The sequence below is a fragment of the Erythrolamprus reginae genome, chromosome 1 (assembly GCF_031021105.1).
Source record: "Erythrolamprus reginae isolate rEryReg1 chromosome 1, rEryReg1.hap1, whole genome shotgun sequence".
Taxonomy (NCBI): domain Eukaryota; kingdom Metazoa; phylum Chordata; class Lepidosauria; order Squamata; family Dipsadidae; genus Erythrolamprus; species Erythrolamprus reginae.
This window is the reverse complement of record NC_091950.1, coordinates 229434465-229461764: the sequence shown is the minus strand read 5'-3', so window position 1 is coordinate 229461764 and position 27300 is coordinate 229434465. Positions and strand designations below refer to the sequence as shown.

The 27300-nt window shown below is 39.9% G+C and overlaps 1 protein-coding gene across 1 annotated transcript; it reads left to right on the top strand.

Annotated features, from left to right (window-relative positions):
* On the top strand, positions 1-24312 carry LOC139156619 (cytochrome P450 2K6-like). The gene is made up of 10 exons (XM_070732473.1): positions 1-31; positions 473-606; positions 1860-2022; positions 4811-4960; positions 6658-6818; positions 10818-10991; positions 15150-15291; positions 20580-20764; positions 23704-23845; positions 24033-24312. The coding sequence occupies exons 2-10, from the start codon at positions 490-492 to the stop codon at positions 24215-24217; spliced, it is 1419 nt and encodes a 472-aa protein (XP_070588574.1). The 5' UTR covers positions 1-31; positions 473-489; the 3' UTR covers positions 24218-24312.
* Positions 24313-27300: the final 2988 nt, after the last annotated feature.

Below are 27300 nucleotides of genomic sequence, written 5' to 3'. Positions count from 1 at the left end.
GGAAATATCAGCTGAATAATTACTCAAGAAGGTATATCAATGTTGCTCTTGAGATCTAGCACATTAATAGACTAAAAGATTCCACTTCATGGATTCCTTATCTGAAATCTTGTTAATAAGCAAGAGGATTTCATAATTCAATATTATTCTTTAAAAGATGTTCCAAGGATTGGAAAGGATTTAAATTTGTTTTGCAATATTTCCATTTAAGGATAGGCACCACCCATGCAAGTATCACAATGAATGGCAAACAATCACATATAGAGCAAGTTTCAAAGGGATTTAGCATAAGGGGCAGTCTGATGATTCAGTACAAAAACTAGATAAGTTTCTGCTTAGTGCAATAGTTTGAAATGCATGTTTGTATCATTTCAGTTTGCAGATTTCATTTTAATTTTTACTAAAAACTCCTTCTGAAAGGAAATGGCTTGGACTGGACTTGTTTTATTGTTACTTTTATTTATTTTTACAGTTTTATTACTTTTCAAAATGGGTTGTTTCCAGAGTAACAGTTCCCAAAACCTTCCACCTGGACCAAGGACCATACCCATTTTAGGAAATCTGCACATAATGGATTGGAAGAGGCCTTATAAGACAATGCTAAAGGTAATAACTAATCATTAAGAACTATGAATGTTCTTTGCCAAATTTGTGTTGATGCTACTATAAATGTTTAGCAATTTATCAGGTTATCCCGTTAACTGGAGTGAGATTTATATGCTTCCTGTTGGTTCTAAGGAGTATATGGAAAAGGATAAATATGACTTTAACTTGGTTTTTGCATTTGTTGTTGTTGTTGTTGTTGTTGTTATTATTATTATTATTATTATTATTATTATTATTATTATTATTATTATCCTCCGAAGACTTGGAGCGGCTCACAAGCAAAAATATTGGTCAATAAGATGTATATTTTTCTAATTGTTTTTCTGAAACTTGAATGGGTGGTTAAAATTGTCTATGACTATGTAGAGGAAGGAAAATGTAAAAATCTTATACAGTGTTCCCTTGATTTTCACGGGGGATGCGTTCCGAGACCGCCCGCGAAAGTTGAATTTCCGCGAAGTAGAGATGCAGAAGTAAATACACTATTTTTGGTTATGAACAGTATCACAAGCCTTCCCTTAACACTTTAAACCCCTAAACTGCAATTTCCCATTCCTTTAGCAACCATTTAGATTATTACTCAACATGTTTATTTATTAAAGTTTATTAAAAAATATATTTATTAAAGGCGGACGAAAGTTTGGTATAGGGAAAAAAACAGCAAAGTATTTTTAATTAATATTTTTGAAAAACCGTGGTATAGCCGTTTAACAAAGTTCGAACCCACGAAAATCGAAGGACCACTGTATTGATATCTGCATTAATATAATAATCCATAGGTTAACATATTTTAATAAGATATATTCTTATTGTTCTTTGTTATTGATCATTGTTCAAAAACTCTATTTCATGTTCCAGCTAATTTTTCCAAAACAGTTGAGTGAAAAACATAATTTTGAACCTTACTCATAGGATTTTAATTCCAGCTTAAATATGACAAGGTACAAAGGATTAAAGGATTGGAAATGTGTCCCCTTCCCCTGTCCCGTCAAGAACTTGCAGCCTGCTTTAAAACTTTGAAGTTTTTACAAAAGTGTATGAAATATTTGTAAAAAAAAAAACCCAACCTATCAGTTATTTAAAAATAACTGCATGGGTTTTTGCACTAGATTCCATTAAATTCTTAGTTTATACCACAAAGATAGGAAGAAATACTTCAGCCTTGGATATATGATTTCTAACAAAATTTTCTTTATCTGAGACTAATTGTTGATCATATAACTGCCTCTCATTTTTCATCGGCTGAATTCTAGTTGTCAAAAGAATATGGTCCTGTTTTCCGTCTTCAAATGGGATGCCAGGAAATGGTGGTGCTGACTGGCTATGAGATGGTGAAAGAGGCTTTGGTGAACCAGGCAGAGACATTTTCAGATAGGCCCATCATCCCCATTTATAACGACTATACAAAGGGGGTTGGTAAGTTGTTTATTTTGGATTGCAGTTGACACTCCTTGCAAAACTCTAATCAATATCATGTACAACTCACTCAGAAATACAATGGAAATATGATGGTAATGAATGGTAAGCAGTATTTAAAAGTAAGCAGTATTTAAAAAGAACATTTGTAAACCAATACATGCACTTACACCCAAACTTCTTGCACCAAACTAAGAGTAATGCTGGTGTTGCTGCCCAAGAGAACTTTGTCTAAAGGAGATGGCAGCAACCAGTAGTGTTAGATATTTGCAGCTCTATCTCCCCTTTCCTCTTTCACTCCCTGTGTGTCATGGTTTATTTAACAAACATGTCACATAACAACCTTTTCACCAGAACTATTTACAGTTGATAAACAAGAATAACATGTAGAATGATTTGACTTAAACCCAGTGCCAACAGAGGCATCCAGAGAGCAAAAGATATAGCAATTATTTTTATTTATTAAATTTAATGGCCACCCATTTTACTACAGGATAACTCTATATCCTTACAGATGAATTAATTGTAGTCATTAGTTGTACTAACAGTAAGAATCAAATCCTTGAACATGTTTGTTTTACTGGTTTGCAAATTTGGGGTGCAAGAAACCCCAGTATTGTGCATTCAAAGTTCTTCATTTGCCCAAAATTATGGTACCTGAGAATTTGCACAGCCAAGTCAGTAGTAAATGTTGGAATTAGCTGGTCCACTGTCTAAGGAAGGAAGGCAGGGGCTATTCTCTCAGACTTCAATTTGGATTGTTTCCTAATATTTCTCCTTACAAGAGACATCAGGGGTATTTTTATATGCTGAATTGCAATCCTTACTCATAGGCAGCTTAAACTTTAAACGTCACACCCTGCTGTTCTGTTTGTGAACCTGTCACACTTGTACTGTTCCTGGGTCAATTTGACCCAGACTAAAAAAGGTTTATTTTAGCTACTTAAATTTGGCTTTTTTGAAAATGTTTTTCACTGGGATACTAATTTGAACATTTCTGAGTACAATGAAAGGAGAGTTGAAATGAAAAATTAATGCTTGTTTTTTTATTTTGCTCATAAAAGCCACCCCCCGTTTTTGTGCAATTTTGTTCATTTTTATCTAGATTAGGCTGCCAGTTCCAACTTTTTTGAAAACTTTTGGCATTGGATTACTAGTTTGAACATTTCTAAACATAATGAAATGAAAAATGAACTGAAAAAAAATTATGCTTATTTGTTTATTTTGCTCATAAAAGGCCACCACCACCACCCTGGCTATTTCACTTTATATTTTTTTAAAGTTCCTAATTCCAAATATTTTTAATAACTTTGGCATTGATATACTAAAATGAACATTCCTGGTCATAAAAAAATGAACTGAAAAAATTGATGCTTATTTGTTTATTTTGCTCAGAAAAGCCCCCCCCCCCCAATAGGCTGTGTGCAATTTTTTCACTTTATATATAGATTATGCTGTAAATTCAAAATTACATCCTTGTTTTTAGTAAAATGGATTTCTTTCATAAAATTAGTTGTCTGGGTATCATGTACTTACTTTGCAAAGGATATTCCAAATATTTTCAGCCTAATCTATATATAAAGTGAAAATAATTGCACACAGCCAGGTTGGGAGGATGGGTATTTTCTGGGCAAAATAAACAAATAAGAATCAATTTCTTTCAGTTCATTTATATATTTTTTATGATCAGGAAGGTTCAATTTAGTATATCAATGCCAAAGATATTAAAAATAATTGAGATTTGGAGCCTAAAAAATATAATGTTCAAACTGGGAGGAGGCCCTTTTTCTGAGCAAAATAAACAAGTAAGCATAATTTTTTTTAGTTCATTTATATTTTTCTTATGATCAGGGATGTTCAAACTAATAATCCAATGCCAATATTTTTAATAATATTTTGAATTTGGGGCCTAAAATATATATAAATTGAAAAAATTGCACACAGCTGGGGGGAGGCGTTTCTCAGCAAAATAAACAAATAAGCATCAATTTTTTCAGTTCAATTTTCATTTGGTTGTGATCAGGAATGTTCAATTTAGTATATCAATGCCAAAGGTATTAAAAATATTTGGGATTTGGAGCCTAAAAAAATATAAAGTGAAAATGATTGCACATAGCTGGGGGGAGGGCCTATTTCTGAACAAAATAAACAAATAAGTATCATTTTTTTCATTTAATTTCTATTTTTCTTATGATCAGAGATGTTCAAACTAATAATCCAATGCAAAATGTTTTCAAAAAAGTTGGAACTGGCAGCCTAATCTAGATAAAAATGAACAAAATTGCAAAAAATGTGGTGGCTTTTTTGAGCAAAAAAAAATAAATATTTTTTTTTTTCATTTCAATTTTCCTTTCATTGTGTTCAGAAATGTTCAAATTAGTATCCCAGTGAAAAATGTTTTTAAAAAAACCAAATTTAAGTATCTAAAATAAACCTATTTCAGTCCGGGTCAAATTGACCCAGGAACAATACAACTGTCTTTTTTTGCCTATCAAAAACTAATACACCCCCCCCCAAAAAAAAATACTGATAGAAAGAACCCCTCAAATGACGCGAAGTCATAAAATTTCAAGTTTCAGATATGCAGGGAACGACCCGAACAGAACAGCTTAATTAAGTAACCATATGAATATTGCATTTGTTATTCTAGAAGTAAATTAATCCTTTCCATCCCATTCAATTTTTATACTCTTCAGACATATGCCATATAATGGTGGAATTTTCCTGAATCAAACTGATCTTCAACTTGAAGTCTTATGTCTAATTTGACCTCTTATTACCTCTCCAGGTATTATTTTTGCTCATGGTGAGAACTGGAGACAGATGCGGCAGTTTTCAATATCTGCATTACGGGATTATGGAATGGGCAAGAGGATTGTTGAAGACAAAATTAGTGAAGAGTGCAGTGTCTTGATAAAAACATATGAGACTTTTGAAGGTGAGTTGGTATTCCATCCTAGAGATTTATCAATTATCTTTCAAAACATTCTAAATCCCATTGCTACTGTTTCATGCATGCATTTGCAAGCACGCAGAAGCATCCAAGGTGGGTGGGCGGAGCCTTCCACCACAGCTACTAGCGGTTAGTAGGATAGCAGTAGCAATCCACTGCTGTTTCAAGACAATCTATATATAGATCTAGAAGAATCTTTTCAGAAAAATATGCCAATAATTGTTATTTATGAGGAATTGTTATATTAAATTAGCTATAGAACTTTACAGAAGGATAAATTGTTTCCAATATGAACACTGTTTTTGTATATGAAAAAGTGTCAGGAACTTTGAGTCAGTGATATTCATGTTATCCAGTTAAGCAGAATATGTTAAAAACCTAATCTCTAAACCAACACCATTCATCACAATTATTGGCTCTCCAAGTGGCCCACTTTCCTATAGCATCTCTTTCAATCCCACCCAAGCATTCCTATCCTTTAACACTCTCCCTATCATTGCAAGATCACATTGTGATTATTGCACAATTTCCTCTTAAAATCATGGCTCAGGGACATAATTTGCAACTATCCACAATATATAAACTCCTATTTTGATCCCACATGTCAGCACAGCAATTTTTTAAAAAATTAAGAATGAATATGGCTAATAAAAGTTATCAACATCTTTCTCCGTATTTAATTAAATTATTATGGTAGCTTCCACCTTAATACTACATTTTTTTCTCATCAACAATTCATTGCATGCAATGAATAAATGTTAAATGATCAGGATGCATTAAACTTGCCAAAACCTTTCTGGAGTCAGCAATATTTCCACATGATGTTTGAAAATACATTGATCGTGATCATCATCTGCTTTAGGAATTAGGTAGTGAAAACTGCATTAGGAAAGAGTAACAAACGGTGGATGCAAAATTTTCTGAGAAATATAACGAAGTTAACTGCCTTTACATCTTTTATAAGTCTAATGTCTGTTAGTTCTGTTGACAATTTCAGCTTTTCTTTATGGTCCAGTACTCTTATTCCAGATTACATGACACTGTTAACTCACTTCTGCAATGATGGATGGGGAACTAGGTCCTTAAAACATCTTATTGTAACAGTTTCAAATTTTGCAAGGAATGCAATCATTTTAAATAACATCAGAAACAAATTGTAGATAAAAGTGAGCTCCCACTCTATTGGGAAAAGCTGGGACTCTGTCCTTCACTATAGAGAAGGAGACTGTGCTCTGAAGCCTTGGGTTCATTTCTTAAAAGCTTTTGTGTTGCTCATTTTATTCTTTGTGCTGCCAGAAACATGGTCTGTTCTTCCATTTCCATACTGATCACAGGGCCTAGAATGCTGCTGCTCCATTTTACCTGTCACCAGAAATGTAACTGTTTCTCACTCCAAATAATGCATGTCTCTAGTACTACATTGACGTGTAACTACTTCTGGTTTTAATAGGTTACAGAATAATTCTTTGTCTTATTGTCAGTAATTTTTAGCTCATAAACCTGTGTTCTCTTCCTATCTTCTATCCAGAGTACAAACTAGCTTCCATGATAAATGTATAAGTAATGTTATCCCTAATCGTAAAGTGATAAAGAATATATTTAAATCTGGGATTCTTTCACAATTTATTTATTTATTTATTGATTTATTTATTTATTCTTTCACATTTATTGCTCATGGCCAGGAAAGCCATTTGACCCAGCAACAATTCTAAAAGCTGCAACTGCCAATATCATAGTTTCTTTTTTACTTGGCAAGAGATTTGAATATGAAGATGCTACACTTCTGAGACTACTGGAAATAATTGAAGAAACTTTTCATCTTCTAGGAACTCCTACTATGTTGGTAATGTAATCTTTCATATGAAGAAATACGTCATCCCTACAATTTATTAAGATTTGATTTGTGAGATTTGGATCTTAATTAATCAGTAAACTTGATTTATCATATATTTAGTACCCACATATTTCATAGTTGCTGATAATGATGGAGATTGGAGACTATGAAACAAACCTATTTGGATAAAAATGCTTTGAGAGGTATACCAGAAAATATTTATTTATTTATTTATTTATTTATTTATTTGTTTGTTTGTTTGTTTGTTTGTTTGTTTGTTTGTTTATTTATTTATTTATTTATTTATTTATTTATTTATTTATTTATTTATTTATATTTGTATGCCGCCCCTCTCCGCAGTATTCACCACTCTTTAAAAAAAATAATTTTAATTATTTTTTAATAATAACAACAACAACAGATATGCACTACATAAAAGACAGCGCACAGTTATTTGTGCTCCGACCACCCAACATCGTTCATTCTGATCCCTCCACCAAAATGAGGGTATACTTTTTAATATTATTTTAAACCAAGAACATTACCATATTTACAAATTATAGAGTGATTCTTTATAACTTGATCTCAAAATCTACTAACCATAAAACTTCTAACCCTGTCCCACCTTCCCATTAGTTTTTTCACTTTATTTTCATTAATCATATTCATCTTTGTATCCATAATTTCAAACTGAATGTGTTCCCCCATGTTCTGGTACCAAACTTGTATTGTCCATTTGCTGCATCCTTCCAACCTTAAACTATTACCACTTGGGCACTTTCTATAGCTGCTTCTCCAAATTTCTCTAAATTCACCCATATGACTTCTTTCTACTAATACTGACATCTCCTTTGTAATCACACATTTTATGTTAATAATAATAATAATAATAATAATAATAATTATTATTATTATTATTATTATTATTATTATTTATTAGATTTGTATGCCACCCCTCTCTGAAGACTCAGGGCAGCTCACAACAAAAAACAGTGTACAAATCCAATTTTTAAAAATACAGTTTAAAACCCTCATAATAAAATAATCACACAATCCAATCAAACCATACACCAACCTTGATAATTGGGGTGTGTGCTAATTTCCCCATGCCTGGCGGCAAAGATGAACTTTTAATAACTTACGAAAAGCGAGGAGGGCAGTCCTAATCTCTATGGGGAGTTGGTTCCAGAGGGCCAGGGCCACCACAGAGAAGGCTATTCCCCTGGATCGCGCCAGATGACATTGTTTTGTCAACAGGACCTGGAGGAGGCCAACTCTGTGGGACCTAATCAGCCGATGGTTTTCGTGCGGCAGAAGGGGGTCTCAGAGGTATTCTGGTCCATTGCCATGTAGGGCTTTAGAGGTCATAAAAAACACTTTGAATTGTGACCGGAAATTGATCGGCAGCCAGTGCAGGCCATGGAGTGTTGATGAGACATGGGCATAACGAGAAAGGCCCATGATTGCTCTCGCAGCCGCATTCTCCATGATCTAAAGTTTCCGAACACTCTTCAAAGGTAGCCCCATGTAGAGAGCGTCACAGTAGTTGAACCTCAAGGTGATGAGGGCATGAGTGACTGTGAGCAGTGACTCCCGATCCAAATAGGGCCGCAACTGGTGCACCAGGCAAACCTGAACAAACGCTCTCCTTGCCACAGCTGAAAGATGGTGCTCTAATGTTAGCTGTGGATCGAGGAGGATGCCCAAGTTGCAGACCCTCTCTGCGGGGGTCAATAATTCCCCCCCGCCAGAGTGATAGACGGACAGATAGAATTGTCCTTGGGAGGCAAAACTCACAGCAACTCCGTCTTGTCAGGGTTGAGCTTGAGCCTGTTGACATCCATAAAGACCCCAACTGCCTCCAGGCACCGGCACATCACTTCCACTGCTTTGCTGACTAGACAACTAAACAATGTCGGTTGGCGGGCCCCAGGGGAAGAGCCTTCTCTGTGGCAGCCCCGACTCTCTGGAACCAGCTCCCCCCAGAGATTAGAACTGCCCCTACCCTCCTCGCCTTTTGCAAACTCCTTAAAACCCACCTTTGTCATCAGGCATGGGGGAACTGAGATATCTCCCCCGGGCCTATACAATTTATGTATGGTATGCTTGTGTGTTCAATAATGGAGTTTTTTAATATTTTAAATTGTAAATTATTAGATTTGTTATAAACTGTTTTTATTGTGTTGTGAGACGCCCCGAGTCTACGGAAAGGGGTGGCATACAAATCTAATAAATAAATAAGTAAATAAGTAAGTAAGTAAGTAAGTAAGTAAGTAAGTAAGTAAGTAAGTAAGTAAGTAAATAAATAAATGGGCTGGAGATGTACAGCTGGGTATCATCAGCGTACTGATGATACCTCACCCCATGCCCTTGGATTATCTCACCCAGCGGTTTCATGTAGATATTGAATAGCAGGCGTGAGAGGACTGACCCCTGAGGCACCCCACAAGGGAGTAACCTAGAGGTCGACCTCTGACACCCCCATTAAAACACTGACTGCGACCGACTGGAGAGGTAGGAGGAGAACCACTGCAGAACAGTGCCTTCCACTCCCAACCCCTCCAGCCGGCGCAGAAGAATACCATGGTTGATGGTATTGAAAGCTGCTGAGAGGTCAAGAAGCAAAAGGACAGAGGACAAGCCCCGGTCCCAGGCCTTCCAGAGATCATCCATCAGCATGACCAAAGCAGTTTCCGCGCTGTAGCCGGGCCTGAATCCTGCCTATTGAGGGCCTAGATAATCAGTTTCTTCCAAGGACTGCTGGAGTTGGAGCCCCACCACCTACTCAACTATCATCCCCATAAAGGGAAGGTTGGAGACTAGATGATAGTTGTTAAGAACAGCTGGGTCCAGGGAAGGCCTCTTGAGGAAGGGGGTGCACAAGTGCCTCCTTGAAGGGACCCGGAAAGGACCCCCTTCTCAAAGAAGCATTGGCAATCTCCTGGACCCAGCTCCATGTCACCTCCCTGCTGGCCGAAACCAGCCAAGAGGGACACAGATCCAGCAAACAGGTGGCAGAACTCACAGCTCCAATGGCCTTGTCCACTTCATCAGGTGTCACCAGGTCAAACTCCTCCCAGACAGGTTAACTCCTATTAATTTCGTCTTGTATCTCTTTCCAGAATTTCTACACTACCAAACACTCCCCAAACATATGCATGAACACCCCTCTCTCCTAACATCCATGTCAACAGACACCCTTAACATTCCGATAAGTATATGCAAGTTGTGCTGGTGTATATTACCACTTATGTAAAATATTTCTCCTTATTTCTATAACCCTTGTTATAATAACTGAGGCCTTTAACCACTTTAAGCACTTGTATTCTTAATTTTCCTTATATTTTCTACTATATGCTTTGTCTCTTTGCAATTCACTTTGCCAACATCTGGTTAATCCCTGGATCACAGCCCCATCTGCCTGTGTTAACATCCTGTATATATTACCTGCCTGTCCCTTTGTACTGTCATTATTTCTCTTAAATTTTCTCTAATTCTGTCTCTTCCCTTAGTAGTGCTTCTTTATTTTCTCCTTCATTCAAGTACAGTATGTTTATATTGCATTTATTTGCAACCACCATTCTGTTCTATTTCTACTAACTCTTCCATCATTCTCCTATAGCTGTTCTATCCTATTTATCCCCCTGCCCTTTAGTTCACCTATTATCTTGTTTAGGTTTGTTTCATTGTCTCTATTTATAACATACAACGTTGACAGCTTTGATTTATTTAATCCTAACTTTCCCTGCCACTTTTTCCAAATTTCTAAGGTGCCTTTCAGAGGGCCTATTAATTTATCCAGATCACTTTTATTCCAGCTTGAAAATATTAACTCTCTATTCCTTATCCTATTAATCTCTTTTTCAAACTTAACCCATTTATTTTCAGATACTTGCAGCTCCATTAATCTTTCAATTTGGAATGCATCTCTATACAATTCTAAGCAAGAGCTTCCAGCATTCAGCACCCTTAATATGCTACTTCTCTTTTTATTCCATACCATTTCAGGTATACAATGTGTTTCCCAAGTTGGGATTCCTTTTGGATGCTCAGAGAAAAATAATGAATAACCGAAAAGAGTCCCATGAATTCATATATACCACATTCCTTGAAAATCTCAAAGAGTTTGATGAAAATACCGAGAGGACTTTAATTGATTCATTTCTTGTTCGGCAGAAAAGGGTAATAAAGCCTTTTAAGTACGCAAAGAATTGTAATTGATGTTTTTTTCTTTCACGTTTTAAAAATATTCTGGCTGGTTCCAGAATACATGCAGCTGGGAGAAACCCTTGCTTTAGAAATGTCCAGGAAAACAATTTACCGGAGTAAAAGCAAGGAGTGAATAGGTGAATATATTCTGAAATTTGTGTGATCTCATTGTCAGGTTCTGTGGGGATATAAACTTGAAAAAAAATAATAATTTAATAACCTCCACCAACAAGGCTGATTAAAACAGAGACCTTATTTAAAACCTTATGAGACAACATTCAAGAGGAGCCATAAGCACCTCCAGGGTATAAGATTTCCCATTATTTGGCAACTCCACATCTTCCTGAATTCCTGACAGGTGGCCCTCAGCAACTCTTCTAGGAGCATCAATGATGGCCAACAAATTCACTGTTCATGTGATATATTTATTCTTTGTTTATCTATTAAAGCTACTACAATGCTTGTATAACTCTAACTAGAATTTTTCTCTGTGAAAATCAACAGGTTTTTTTGTAGCAGTCCAGTGAGGAAGTAATATAGGAGTCTTGCTTAACAACCACTTTTCTCAATGTCCAAGTGGTCATAAGTCAAAAATTATCTGTAGTACCACTTCTATTGTCTCTCATGGAGGGATACTTCTAGTGGCGAGATGGTTAGGTGAACCCTTTTGGAGCAATCCTTTTATCTTTATTTATAAACATTGGGATATCAATTATTATGATACGACAGACTCAAACTCAACCCGGATAAGACGGAGTGGCTGTGGGTTCTGCCTCCCAAGGACAATTCCATCTGTCTGTCCATAACCCCGGGGGGGATTATTAACCCCCTCAGAGAGGGTCCACAACTTGGGCATCCTCCTTGATCCACAGCTCACATTAGAGAAACATCTTTCAGCTGTGGCGAGGGGGGCATTTGCCCAGGTTCGCCTGGTGCACCAGTTGCGGCCCTATCTGGACCGGGACACACTGCTCACAGTCACTCATGCCCTCATCACCTCGAGGTTCGACTACTGCAATGCTCTCTACATGGGGCTACCTTTGAAAAGTGCTTTGAAACTTCAGATCGTGCAGAATGCAGCTGCGAGAGCAATCATACGTTACATTAACACTCCGCAGTCTGCATTGGTTGCCGATCAATTTCCGGTCACAATTCAAAGTGTTGGTTATGACCTATAAAGCCCTTCATGGCATCGGACCAGAATATCTCCGGGACCGCCTTCTGCTGCACGAATCCCAGCGACCGATTAGGTTCCATAGAGTTGGCCTTCTCCGGGTCCCGTCGACTAAGCAATGTCATTTGGTAGGACCCAGGAGAAGAGCCTTCTCTGTGGTGGCCCCAACCCTCTGGAACCAGCTCCCCCCAGATATCAGAATTGCCCCCACCCTCCTTGCCTTTCGCAAGCTCCTTAAAACCCACCTATGTCGTCAGGCATGGGGGAAATTTCCCTTTCCCCTAGGCTTTTAAAATTTATACATGGTATGCTTGTATGTATGAGTGGTTCTTTAAATTGGGGTTTTTAAGATTATTTTTAATATTAGATTTGTTTACATTGTCATTTTATATTGTTGCTAGCCGCCCCCAGTCTTCGGAGAGGGGCGGCATACAAATCTAATAAATAAATAAATAAATAAATAAATATGTGTTGGGATATTTGATGAATGCTTGTCCTATTAGTCTAGAAACTGACTAGAGCAGAAGAAGAGAAAAGCCATTTTCCCTTTTTTTTTAGAAATTGCAGTCTAAGGAAATCCATGGAAATGTAAGCTCTGAAACCTGAAGTCTTTCTTCTTGATGTTAGTTTTTTTAAAAACCACTCTATGAAAGAAAGCATAGACCTGGCATGTATTGAGAAGAACTGGCAGAGACTGGTGGGGGAAGTTAATCAAAAAATGTCTCCAAACTCATTCTTGGTCCTTCCATTTTGACCATTCACTGGGACATAATGTGTGGCAGTCACTCGGCATATGCAGTTCTCTACACAGCAACAGCAAAAAAATGTCTTGAGTTCATGTATCCTGACATTACATTTCTGCTCTTTCTGTGGTAATTAATCCTAATTTTAATTATTTAATTGTTTGTTTGTCTGTTTATCTATTTATCTATTTATCTATTTATTTATCTGTTTATCTGTTTATCTGTTTATCTGTTTATCTGTTTATCTGTTTATCTGTTTATCTGTTTATCTGTTTATCTGTTTATCTGTTTATCTGTTTATCTGTTTATCTGTTTATCTGTTTATCTGTTTATCTGTTTATCTGTTTATCTGTTTATTTATTTAATTGGATTTGTATGCCGCCCCTCTCGGAGGATTCGGGGTGGCTCACAGCATATACAAAAACAGAACAATAATATAAATTCAATTAATCCCCATGCATACATTGATAAATGCCAATCTACAAGGTCAAGCTGTCTTCGTTTAGATCAAATTCCTTTCTCATTTTCTCTTAAATTTCAAAGGAGGAAAAAAATTATTTTTCTTTATTTCATTTCATTCAGTAATTCATGGTCTTTACCATATATTCCTCACTATCAGAAATTACAGTCTTCTTTAGTCCTGGCCATAAACAGATGCATACATTAACCCTAGTGTCCATCAGTTTTTTGGTCAATCAAGACCTTGACATGATTATTTGTAGCAGGATATGAATGTTAGGGCTCCCTGCTAAACATTGAACACAAAACCCATCACTTTGGACACATTTTAGCCAGCACGCCACAAACATAACCAAAGGTTAATTTTGCTGCATATAGGATCTAAAATTTGTATGTAAATTTGTATGCCGCCCCAAGTCTTAATAATAATAATAATAATAATAATAATAATAATAATAATAATAATAATAATTTATTACTATTAATAAATTACTATTACCTGCAAGTCAGTACAGATAATTTTTGAATTATGACAACAATTCAGCCTGGAATCTCTGTTACTGAGCAATGGTTGCGAAACACAAATGAATTGCTTAGTGATGGGAATCCCTGAATTTCCAACTGCCATTGTTATCTGAATTGAAATGGTTGTTAGGTGAGGACTTTCTCACAACCTCCTTTGGCTTCCCATAACCAAAGCCAGGAGGTCGCCACCCCAGGTGGTTGCCATTCCAAGCAGTCAGCAGGTTGGCAAATAGCTGCTGCTGGCTGTGGGATGACATGTAGGGGCAGTAAAGTGCAGCCATTCGCGACCCTACTGGAACTATCCTAGGGGAGCAAGCAAGTGCATGTGTGCATGCACATCCTTCAATTTCCTGTGCAGGCACAGAACCGTGGCCCAGCCAGGAACCGCCAGCAGGAAAAAATCCTCCAGGGTGGGCCTGACTGGCTTGAGCTGCTTCTTGCATTGGGTCAGCCAGGAGACATGTCTGCCCCCTGCCTGCTCAAGCTGCCCCCCCACAGCCAGAGTGGGAGCAGGGCAGCTAGAGCAGGCAGGGCAGCAGGTACACCACCTAGCCATGTGTTACATCCGCCATGTCTCTGAGCTGCTCGGCCAGGAGATGCAGCCAATGCCCCGCCTGCTAGAGCTGCCCCACGGCAGCCACAGTGTGAGTGGCGCGAGCACCGTGCTTTTTGGGCCCACGGGGAGCACTCTTGCTGCTGGCTGGGGTGGCAAGATTCAGCTTCCGCACATGCACAAAAGCTGAATCTCGCGTGAAAGGCACGTGCACACATCTGCATGCCCAGCAGTGATTGATCTGTGCATGTTGGTCCATTTCCGCCGGTTGAATGGCATTCCATGCCATTCCACTTGCTACCCAACCCTGTGTAGGGTATGTAAATGACTGGAGCAGCATAGCACAAAATGACTTGGAATGATTGCTTCCAGATGGAGAGAGACTGAAGGTGTGCATAGGATTTTAAGGTGCACAAGGGGGCAAAGGAAGGGGAGTCAAGGCTTGGAAAAGAGTGTGGTGTTGCACAGAGGGGCAAGTGGAGAGACATATCCCAGAAAATTCCTGCTGGCTCCCCACTATTTTTATGGAAACAACAGCAAGGAGGATTGCAAAAGGCAAGCATGTAATCACAGCCACTGAACACTATAATAAGTGCTAGAGCAATTGTTCTGATGTAGATTATAGAAATATATTGAATGTACAGTACTTGATATCTTTTCTTTATATTCTTCAGGAGAATATGAAGTCAACAGATAGCTATTTCCATAAGGAAAACCTTATATGTCTTGTGGATAACCTATTTATGGCTGGCATGGATGCAACTTCAAACACTTTGTACTGGACCTTACTCCTAATGATGAAGTATCCAGAAGTTCAGAGTAAGCAGTTTTTATTTGATTGCTTTCCAATAAAAGTATATAATTACCTGCCAAATAACAAGGGGTGGGAGAATAAGAAGCAAGAATGAGTTTATTTATTTATTTATTATTTGGATTTATATGCTGCCCCACTCTGAGAACTCAGGGCAGCTTACAACATATAAAAGATGATGTACATCAAAATACAACTAATTAAAATTAGAAGTTACATCTAAAAACTAAAGAACCAATTAAAATACACACATATCCATTCAATCAACAAACACACTATACATTCATCGGCCAGGGGGCAGAATCTAATGGCCTCAAGCTTGGCGGCATAGGTGAGTCTATACATTCTTACAAAAGGCGAAGAGAGTTGGGGCAGAACGAATCCCCAGGGGGAGCTGATTCCAGAGGGCCAGAGCCCCAAAAGAGAAGGCTCTTCCCCTAGGTCCTGCCAAGCAACATTGTATAGTTGACAGCACCTGTAGAAGGCCAACTCTGTGACACTAACTGCCATTGTTATCTGAATTGAAATGGTTGTTAGGTGAGGACTTCATGCAGTCCTGGGATTCATGCAGCAGGAGACAGTCCCATAGGTAATCTGGTCTCATGCTATGTAGGGTTTTGGTAATCTCCTGGACCCAGTGCTGTGTCACCTCCATGCTGGCTGAAACCAGCCAGGAGGGAAACGGGTCCAATAAGTAGGTGGCAGAACTCACATTTCCCATTGCCTTGTCCACTTCATCAGATGTTACCAGGTCAAATTCCTCCCATAAAGATGGACTAGGATGGGCCCCTGTCATTTTGACTGACTCGTTGTCAGCCAACACTGCATTCCAATTAGGGTCAAGGTTTGTCCGGGTCTGAGCGATTTTATCTGAAAAAAACTTGTTAAAGTCCTCAGCACTACCTGCAAGGGTTCGTCAACTTTCCCCTGATTAAGGAGGGAGTGAGTCACCCTATATAAATGAATAAACAATTAATTAATTCATTAATTTGGGCCAGGACCTAAAACAGATATAACCCCCAGGTCATCCAAGCCACAAGATCTTACATTGGGGATATAAATTGTCCCCTCTTCAATAAGTCTTCCATAACTCCAGTACATAAATTCATCCTGTGCTCTTCTGGAGGGGGGCAGTTCTCACACAGGTGAGTTCTAAAATGGGAAGCCTATGAGAGTTATTTTCTAAATCCTCTTAGTTCAATGTCTCTAGCTGTTATAATGAATTTAATGTCTCTAGCTTTTATAATGAAAATAATAGTAGGTATAATAGGGAGTGTTGACATCCATAACCCCCCTTTCCTACCACCCATTGAAAGAGACACTGTCTTAAAGGTGGTCTTCCTAAGCTCTCCATGTGCTAGAAATGGAAGGGGGTATAATAAGGCATTGTTCTTAATGCTGGTCACCCCCACGGCCAGCATACACAGTTTCATCAAACTCCTAGTTTAATTTATTTATTATTATTTATTTATTTATTATTTAGATTTGTATGCTGCCCCTCTCCGCAGACTCGGGGCGGCTCACAACAGAATAAAACAATTCATAACAAATCTAAATTGTAGTTTAAAATATTTAAAAACCCCATTTACTAAACAAACATACATACAAACATACCATTCATAAATTGTATATGCCCGGGGGAGATGTCTCAGTTCCCCCATGCCTGACAACAAAGGTGGGTTTTAACGAGCTTACGAAAGGCAAGGAGAGTAGGGGCTGTTCTAATCTCAGGGGGGGGTTGGTTCCAGAGGGCCGGGGCCGCCACAGAAAAGGCTCTTCCCCTGGGGCCCACCAACCGACATTGTTTAGTTGACGGGACCCGGAGAAGGCCCACTCTGTGGGACCTAATCGGTCGCTGGGATTCGTGCGGCAGAAAGCGGTCCCAGAGATATTCTGGTCCAATGCCATGAAGGGCTTTAAAGGTCATAACCAACACTTTGAATTGTGACCGGAAATTGATCGGCAACCAATGCAGACTGCAGAGTGTTGATGAAACATGGGCATACCTAGGTAAGCCCATGACTGCTCTCGCAGCTGCATTCTGCACGATCTGGAGTTTCTGAACACTTTTCAAAGGTAGCCCCATGTAGAGGGCATTACAGTAGTCGAACCTCGAGGTGATGAGGGCAGTTCAGCCCTTCTCTCGCATCTCCTCTGCTGTCAGCCTCTCCCATGAGCTCCAAGCCTAGTTTCATGCTGGGGGCCTCTGTCTAGTATAATCAGTTCACCTCACGTTTCTCAAATGTCCAAGTGACCCAGCGTCTTGGTAGCTTAATATCTTTCTTTCAGTGCTGCCTCTTGCCTCATAATGTTCTCGGCATTGGCTGCTCTCACCAGTTCTATCTGGCAACTCCAGCCTACTCCAGCCTCTGCTTTCTTTTCTTTACTTGCTTGACTCGGTGCTGATCACTATGCCCAACAGTCCCTCCAGTGTCGGCCGCTCCCATCAGCCAGTATCCCCAGCTCTGTTTGGCAGCTTTAGCTCTCTGGTCTCTGTTCCCTGTCACCCCAGCACCAGCGGCTCTCACCCACTGATGCTACAAGGGACATTCGGTTCCCCAATGCTTGGTCGCCTTGGTCTCATTCACCTCCAGCATTTGGGCTAAATCTCGAGTGCAACTGCCATCTTTCACATTCTAACTGATCTGGATTTTCTGTGTCACCATCTCAGAACACCAAAAAAGTCACAAGAAGCAACTGTATCGAGGTCTTTAAAAGTGAGGAAGCTTCAGCTAGTCAGGGGGGTACCACAATTCTGACCTGAATTAAACTTTTTGATGTATTTTTCGATGTTAAAATGTAGTTCAGCAGAGAAGCATCTCTACCTCTATCCTGGCGCTGCTCACACCGGAACCAGAAGTAGAGTTGCCTCATCTATTTATATTTGAAAGAATTAATGTATTGTGGGAGTGATTATAGGATCACTCACTACATGAAGGGTTCAGAGATTTCTAAAATGTGTTGTTATGCACCCATCACCTCTCATTACTACTGAATATGAGCTAAGACTGAAGAGAGTTTTCTGAAGAATTATACATTTCAAGCACAATCCTCCATTAAATGAATATCTTGGTTTTGCTGGGTGAGGCAGATATGGTGGGAGACATGTGGTAGACCGCTGTCGGGGAACAAGAGCTCACTGCTTGAAAGCGATCCCTTGTTCCGGCCCCATGAGCTCAGCCCAGGATACTGGTGACAAGCAAATCCCAGACACTGGGCTCAGTCTGTTGCTACTCAATGCTAGGACGGTTGTAAGTAAAGCTCCCCACATCTAGGATTTACTCCTGGATGAGGAGGCCAACCTGGCATGTGTGACTGAGACTTGGCTGGGCCCAGAGGGAGGAGTTCCTCTCTCTGAAATCTGCCCAGCTAGGTTTCAACTGTAGCATCAGCCATGACCCTAGGGAAGGGGGGAGTGGCTATTACAGCCAAGAAGACCTTCAGCATACACTGCTCCTGAGATTGCAGTTTGTGAGTCCTTCTTTGTGAAGTTGGATCTTGGGGTTCAGGTGGGCTTGTTGCTCATGTACCTTTCTTCCAGCTGTGTGTCAGCCTTCATGAGGAAGGTTGTTCAGAAGGTGGTGTCACTCCAGCTCCAACGGTTCTTGGATGAAGCCAATTATCTGGGCCCTCAACAGTCAGGATTCAGGCCTGGCTACAACACAAAAACTGATTGGGTCATGCTGATGGATGGTATCTGGTGGGCCCAAGATAGAAGTTTACCCTCTATCCTGGTGCTCCTTGACCTCTCAGCGGCTTTTAATACCATCAACCATGGTATCCTTCTGCACCTGCTGGAGGGGTTGGGAGAGGGAGGCAGAGTTTTATGGTGGTCCTCCTCCTATCTCTCCAGTTGGTTGCAGTCAGTGTTAGCAGGGGGTCAGGTGTTGACTCCTAAGTTCCTACCTTGGGGGTTTCCTCAGGGATCAGTCCTCTCCCCCCTGCTGTTTAATATCTACATGAAACTACTGGGTGAAATCATGCAAGGGCATGGGATGAGTTACCATCAGTATACTGATGATACTCAGCTATACATCTTCACCCCGTGTCCACTCAGTGAATCAGTGGAAGTAATGTGCCAGTGTCTGGAGACTGTTAGGGTCTGAATGGGTGTTAACAGGCTCAGACTCAACACTAACAAGGCGGACTGGCTGTGGGTTCTGCCAAGGACACTTCCATCTGTCCATCCATTACTCTGTGGGAGGACTTTGGACCCCCTCAGAGAGGGTCCACGACTTGGGTGTCCTTCTCGATCCACAGCTGATCTTGGAACATCATCTTTCATCTGTGGCAAGGGGGGCATTTGCCCAGGTTTGTCTGATGCACTAGTTGCATCCCTATTTGGACTGGAAGTCTCTACTTACCATCGTTCATGCCCTTATCACCTCGAGATTCGACTACTGCAATGTTCTCTACATGGGAATACCTTTGAAGAGTGTTCAGAAACTTCAAATTGTGCAAAATGCAGCCACACAAGCGGTCATGGGCCTTCTTAGACATGGCCATCTTTCTCCAACACTCTGTGGACTGCATTGGTTGCTGATTGGTTTCTGGACACAAATCAATGTGTTGTTAATGACCTATGAATTCCTACATGGCATTGTGCCGGATTACTTGCAGGACCACCTTCTGCTGCATGAATCCCAGTGACCATTTAGGTCGCACAGACTTGGCCTTCTCCAAGTCCCATCAACTAGACAATGTCACTTGGAGGGGCTTGGGGGAGGACCCTTCTCTGTGGCGGCCCCAGCCCTCTGGAATCAGCTCCCCCCCCCAGAGATTTGCACTGCCCCCACCCTCCTCGCCTTTCACAAGAGTCTTAAGACTCATTTATGCTGCCAGGCTTGGGGTGATTAGATCTCAGCCCTCTGGCCGACAAAATGTTTGTATGGCTGTTGTTTGAAAGGGTATGACTGATTTTTAACATAACTGGGGATTTTAGATTTTTTGTATAGTTTTAATTTAATTGGATTTGCTATTGTATTTGTTATTTTTATATGTTGTAAGCCGCCCCTTGGAGAGAGGTGGCATATAAATCCAACAAATAAACAAACAAATATCTTATATCTCACTAATCATTTAATAATTTCTATATCTTAAAATATAATCAGTGATTAATCAATATTTTTCTCCATGGGCATAATCATAGCATAATTATGGGGAGAAAGTATTGAAAGAAAAATTACAAGCATAGATCACAAATCTGTACTATAAATGAACTTTGGAACCTTTGCATATTCAGTACTCCCATTTAATGCAAAATTGGAATCATCTTGATGTGATTCTATTCTCCCAGGGAAAGTCCAAGAAGAAATTGCAAAAGAGATTGGGGTTCGTCAGCCAAGGACAGAAGACCGAGTCAAAATGCCTTATACCAATGCAGTAATTCATGAAATTCAAAGGTTTGCTGATATTCTTCCAGCCAGTTTGCCCCATGCAACCACCAAAGATATCATTTTCAAAGGCTTCTTCATTCCCAAGGTGATTGCTGTGAAATAATTCCATTTTTAATGTTCCAATCATTCTTTGTACTGTATAAAAAATTTATGGCCATAATTGAGTCCATAATTTTAATCATTAAATTAAATTTTAACCATTAAAATTAAAGTGCATCACCATGTGACCATGCTCAATTTTATGAGCTTTTTTGTGGCACTCATTAAGCAAACTCTAAGGTCATAAAGTGAATGCTGTGGCCATTAAGTGAACCTAGTATTTACTGTAGCACTTTTTGGGCACAAATCGAAAGTAAATGGCTGTTTATAGCAAAAACATAAATTGCAGGCATATGAACATGGGCGGATGCATGCATACGTGCCCACACTCATAATGCAATGCCCACACACTCCCCACCTCCAAATGCATGCGCAATTCCCAAGCTCCCCTGTCACATGTGTGCATGACACCCACACCCACAAAAGTGCATCACACACACACACACATACACGCAGACACACATCACCCATTTATGGGCCTGGCAAGTTTCCTTCAGGCCAGCACATCTCTTACCCTGCCACCGGATGCTCCGGTGCAGACTCAGCTACTATGGCAGCATTGCTTGTTCTCAGTGACTGGTGAGGAGCGGGGGTTTCTCCTCCAGAATCCCAAATGCAAGTGGGAGGCCACTCCTTCTGCTTGTCTGCCACCAAAACAAGCAGCTCTGCACTTTTTACCTTTTCAGACCAGCTCCAAACCAGCCATGTGGGTCCCCAGGGCTGTGGCCATAGTCGTGTCTCTGTGGCCATCATTTTCCTCCCTCCCCTCTAGAGGCTTCTTTCCTTTCCAGACCAGCTCCAAGCAACTGGTGTACAAACTTTAACAACTCTTGTGCTGCTGCCAGGATCACTTGTTTGGAAAGAAAAAATCGCAGCTGAATTAGGCAGGACTCACCCCACCCAGGTGCCTCCAAATAGGTCTCCCTGTGGTAGCCTCTGGGCTGAACTATGCACTCTTAAACTGATCGCCCACTGAAGCAGAGCCTGCCCTGTGAGTGCCCTCTTTTTCCCATAGTGGGGGCACAAAAGGCACTACCTGCTTCTCCTCTACCTGCACACTGTAATGATTCTCCTCCAGAATCATGGCTACAAGCTGGCAGTTCCAGGAGGTTCAATTGGGCAGAAGGTGCCTCTCCAAACTATGCTACCCAACAGTGATCCCCCACCCAAACGGAGCTTGCTCTTCTGAGCATCTGCTTTTTCCTGCAGCAAATGAGAGTGAAAAGTGCTTTTCACTTCTCCTCTACTTGCATTCTGTTACTGGTTTTGCACCCCCTCAATACCAACAAGACACCGCTAGCTGAGGCCATCCTGCTGCATGTAGTTCAATGGGGAAGCTACGGTAGGGAGAACCATTTGGAGGGACCTGGGTGGGGCGAGTCCCATCTAAATCAGCCCCCTGGGGCCTCCAGCTTCCAGCGAGGATTCTGTAGGACAATCCTCCATTTCCACCATGAAGTTATAGGAGAAGCAGGAAGCACTTTTCATTTTCCCCCTCCCAACTCATTTGCTGCAGGAAAAAGAGGGTGCTTGGGTGACATAGTTCAGCAGAGAGGCTGAACAAATAGGGAGACCTACTTGGAGGTACCTGGATAGGGCAAATCCTGCCTAATTCAGCTGCAGTTTTTTTCTTTCCAGACCAGGTACATAGAGCACTTCCCACTTCTCTTCTACCTGCATGCTGCAACTGAAGGATTATCCTCCAGAACCTTGGCTGCAAGCTGGCAGTCCCAGGGAAGTGAATAAGCAGGACTCACCCCACCCAGGTCCCTCCAAATGGGTCCCCCTATATATCATTGAACTACATATCCCAAGCACCCATATTTTCAAGTAGCAAATGAGCTGGGTAGAATGAAAAACACTTCCTGCTTATCCTCTACCTGCATGCTGTAACTGGAGAATTCTCATCAACAATCCCTGCTGCAAGCTGGCAATCCCAGGGGGGTGAATAGGCAGGACTCAGCCCACCCAGGTCCCTCTAAATGGGTCTCCCTACGGTAACGTCCCCATTGAACTATATGCCTAATTCAGCTGCATTTTTTTTCTTTCCAGACCAGTGCCAAGCAAACAGCGCAAGGAGCAGTGCAAGAGCTGTTAAAGTTTGTGCACCACTTGTTTGGAGCTGGTCTGGAAAGGAAAAAGGCCTCTGGTAGGGAGGGAGGGAAATAATGGCCACAGGGACAGGACTATTGCCACAGCCCTGGGGACCAGAAGCGAGCCAAGAGGCTCCACTCAAGGTGGCGGGGCCCAGGGAACAGTGGCCAGCAGGGAGCAGCTCAGGGCATGGGATCATCTGTGCACACAGCCCACCACTCCTACCCCAACCTTTCTGGCTGCTGGTCCACCAGTTCTCCGGACCCCCTGGGGACACAAAAGAAGCCTGACTTACCTTGCTCTGCTCCCTGAAGAAGCAACCTAAATCAGACCAGTTGGCCTTTACGCATGTGAACTCTGGAAACAGAAAGATAATCTTCCTGGAGCACATGTGTGCAATGGGCAGTTGCTCTTTCAGTTTCTGGCATGTGCATGAAAACCAGCTAACCATGCACCAGAACCTGGAAGAGCAACGAGTGATGGCTCAGTGTGCCAGGAGAAATGGCTCCGCATGCCACTTTTAGCACACGTGCTGTACATTCACCATCATGGATCAAGGGGTCACGCTGATCAATAGGAACTATATGTTGTTTTAGAAAATGTGTTAAACTATGGAATGATGTTACAAAAGACTTAGCGAGATGGAACAAATTACTTTAATTATTGTTATTAAAATGAATCTCTTATTCAGGATGTTATTTTTATTTCAAACTATACTGATGTTGTCAATTGATTTATCTTTAAAACAATGGTATAAAATTTCATTATAATATTTTCTACAACAATGTGATAAATGGAAAATACTATTCTTTATGAAATTTCAATGTTTAGGGTATGCACATCATTCCATTGCTGACCTCTGTGCTCCATGATGAATCTCAGTGGGAGAAACCCCATGAATTCTACCCGGAGCATTTTCTTGACTCTGAAGGGAAATTTGTGAAGAAGGATGCATTCATGCCTTTCTCTGCAGGTAAAATCACTCTGTATGTGTGAAAAACTGTCCTGGAAAGAGTTTCAGTGCAACAGGATAGTTAGGAAGATACATTATTTCTTTAAGATTATAATTATTCCTTTGAGGTGACTGGAAAGCCATGTAAAGTAGTTTAAGAAGCCCAAATCCCCACGCCCACCTTTTTACCATCTATGCTTTCTTACAGGTCAGAGAGTGTGTGTTGGTTTGACCCTTGCCAAAATGGAGCTCTTCCTTTTCTTTACCAACCTCCTCCAGAGATTTACCTTCCAGCCACCTTCAGGAACATCAAAAGATGATCTGGACCTGACTCCTGCTATTGGACTTTCCACTCCTCCAATGCCTTACGAGACGTGTGCCATGTTATCTTGATCTGACAGGAAAAAACTCAGAATAAGCTGTTTTCTCACCTTTTAAATAGCTTTATTTTGATATACAGTCAAAATCTGACAACCCTATCCCATATTACATGATATCCATTATTTTTATTTTATTTATGCCACCTTTATTATTTTTACAAATAACTCAAGGAAGTGAACATATCCAATACATTATCCTATCTTTATTTTCCCAAAATTCGTTTGGCTAAAAAGAAAGACTGGTCCAGTTTCTTGGTTATTAACCCAAAGCCATCCAGCTGGGTTTCATTGCTAAAGTGGGGCCTGAACTCACGATCACCTATTTTCTAGGCTGGTGTCTTAACCACTAAACAAATCTATCTATTGTTTAGGTTTCATGCGTTGCTTAAAGGATGAATACAGTGCTTTCTCGATTTTTGTGGGTTCGAACTTCGCGAATATCCTATACTGTACCACTTTTTTCAAAAAAAATTAATTAAAAATACTTTGCGGGGTTTTTTTCCTATACCATGTTTTTTCCCGCCTGATGATGTCATACATCATCGCCAAATTAATAATTTTTGCAAATAAATAACAACAAAATAATTATTGTTAATAAATAATTATGTTTATAAATATCAGGATCACTAAATGTCTTATTCACTGGTGAGTACCAGTAATAATGGTAACTAAATGGTTGTTAAGGGAATGGGAAATGGTAATTTAGGGGTTTAAAGTTTTAAGGGATGGCTTGTGATACTGTCCATAGCTAAATAAGTTGTATTTACTTCTGCATCTCTACTTCGTGGAAATTCGACTTTCGCGGGCGGTCTCAGAACGCATCCGCTGCGAAAATCGAGGGAACACTGTAGTAATAATCTATGCAAACAAAAAATATACCATAGGTTCTCATAGGGATAAGAAAACATGAAAAACCATTTGATTGGGTCCATTTGTTTCCTTTGGTTTTTACTATCTTTTCTCCTTTCTATTTCTGTTGAGAGATGATTTTTGTTTTTTTCACTTTGAGTATTTTAATTATTTTTTTAAAAAAAACAGGGGGGGGGTGTTCCATAGTCCTGATTGTAAATTTATATATTTGCTTTATAAACCTAGTTGTCATTTATTTTGTTTCTTCAAAAACAAATAAAATAATATTTTACATCAAGGAATTCCATGGGGCCACCAGCAACAAATCAGGGTATGGGGGGAGGCTTTTGCCAAAACCAATGACACAGAGCTGAATGCAGCATGACCCAACATCTCTTTGCCCAACACCTCTGGGGGAGTTCCCACAAGACAAGCTTCTTTAAATGGTGTCACTGTCATCCCTTCTAAACAAGACACCCCCTCCAGGAGCTGATGCAGGACTTATATGAGACATACCCCAGTATGCAGGATGTATGCTTGCTGATGATGATCTCCTAGTCTAATTTAATAACCTCATAGCTTCATCTTGTCAAATCATACCTCCAGAAGGGCCTCAAATGACTCCCCTCTTTCACTTCTAACCTGAAATATTGACAACTGGTCATCTCATTGAAAGACGAACTTTAAAAAACCCCACTATAGATCACTATTTGTTGTCCTCTTTCTACAAGGAACTTGGGTTTCTTCAGAGGTGAAGCTAGATGGTTTCTGGGTTCTCTATCTCCACTTTCCTGAGCAAAGCAGGTGGGATATCTAAACGTGGTATTATGAACCTAGTTAGTACAGCCTTGCCATTCATTGCCTCAAGTGTCTCATTACCTTCTTTACAGCCATTGCCCTCATCCAAATCAGAGAACATTATGCTTTTTAACATTTATATTCCTCCTCTTAATAAGAACAATCTAGTCAACAATATTTTGGAGCACATAAAAATAATTATCCTTAGTTGTTTGACAAGCATCCGACAGCTGCTTGTGGGGATAATAGGTGGGGGTTTAAATGCTAAGATGGGACCAAATAATCACCCAATTATTTCACCAATTTAAGATCCATTATGAGGAGATTGTATTAGAGGAAACTTGTATTTTAGAGAATTTAAAGACCTAAAAGCCAACCGAACAAGTCTATATGAGTCCTATGGGATTGGGCGGCATAGAAGTCAAATAAACTAAATTAAATTAAATTATATACAAGATAATTTATTAGGATCACATCTGAACCCATGTGTTTCTAATAAGTGCAGACCACCAGCAGAAAACACTATTGGGGAGGGGAGCCAGGAAGAAAATCTATACTAATTTTTGAGGTAGATTTACAACAAAGTGTAAATCTAATGCTGACACTCAACTGGAAATTTTTAAGAGCTACTCATCAAGGCTTAATAGTTATGATACTAAATGGATGCTAAATTCGTAAATTCTAGAATCTTGTGAACATCTCTTAGAAAATAAACCTCAAAGAAAATATTTAGATGGATTTGAAACTTTAATTGTCAACCTGAAAATAGTTCTCAATAAAATAGTTCTCATCATCCAGAAATCAGATTATAAAGAATAAAAATTGTTTGGACAGTATTGTGTACACGTAAAGACAGCACCTAATGAGTCCAGAAAAAGTAAAAATGTGGATTACGCATGCATAACAAATATTTCTGGACACACCTATGCGAGCTCCAATATGAGGAATTGAAAAAAGTGGAAAATCTCCCTCAAAACATCATAATTTTTTCTTGAAGATAAGCAGAGCTGTAGAGCAATTACAGAAGTTCAAAGAGAATCTAAGATTTGCAATTTTAAGGGAAGATGGATCTTCTTTCGCTATCACGTAGTGAGTACAATAAATCTTAATTAAATGGCTGAAGGGGCTGACCCTAGCCTCGGGAAAATTGAAATGAACCTGTATAAATTACTTCAGATTGTTGGCAGCTTTAAACAAAGATTCCAGCGACTGGAAGGTGTGTTGGAAAATCTTTCCCATGATATTAAAATAGTTTAAAAAGGAGCAGATGAATCAGCTGAAAAAATTCAGAATTTGAGCAACAAGTTAATAGCCAAGCCAAGGCTATATAATTATAGCCTTGCCAATTTGGAGGATTGTCAAAGGAGAAGAAATTTACGTCTGCATGGTTTTAGACCAGATTTTGTTCCAGGCTTGAAATGAGCTGAAGCACTTTTTGGTTGGGTGAAG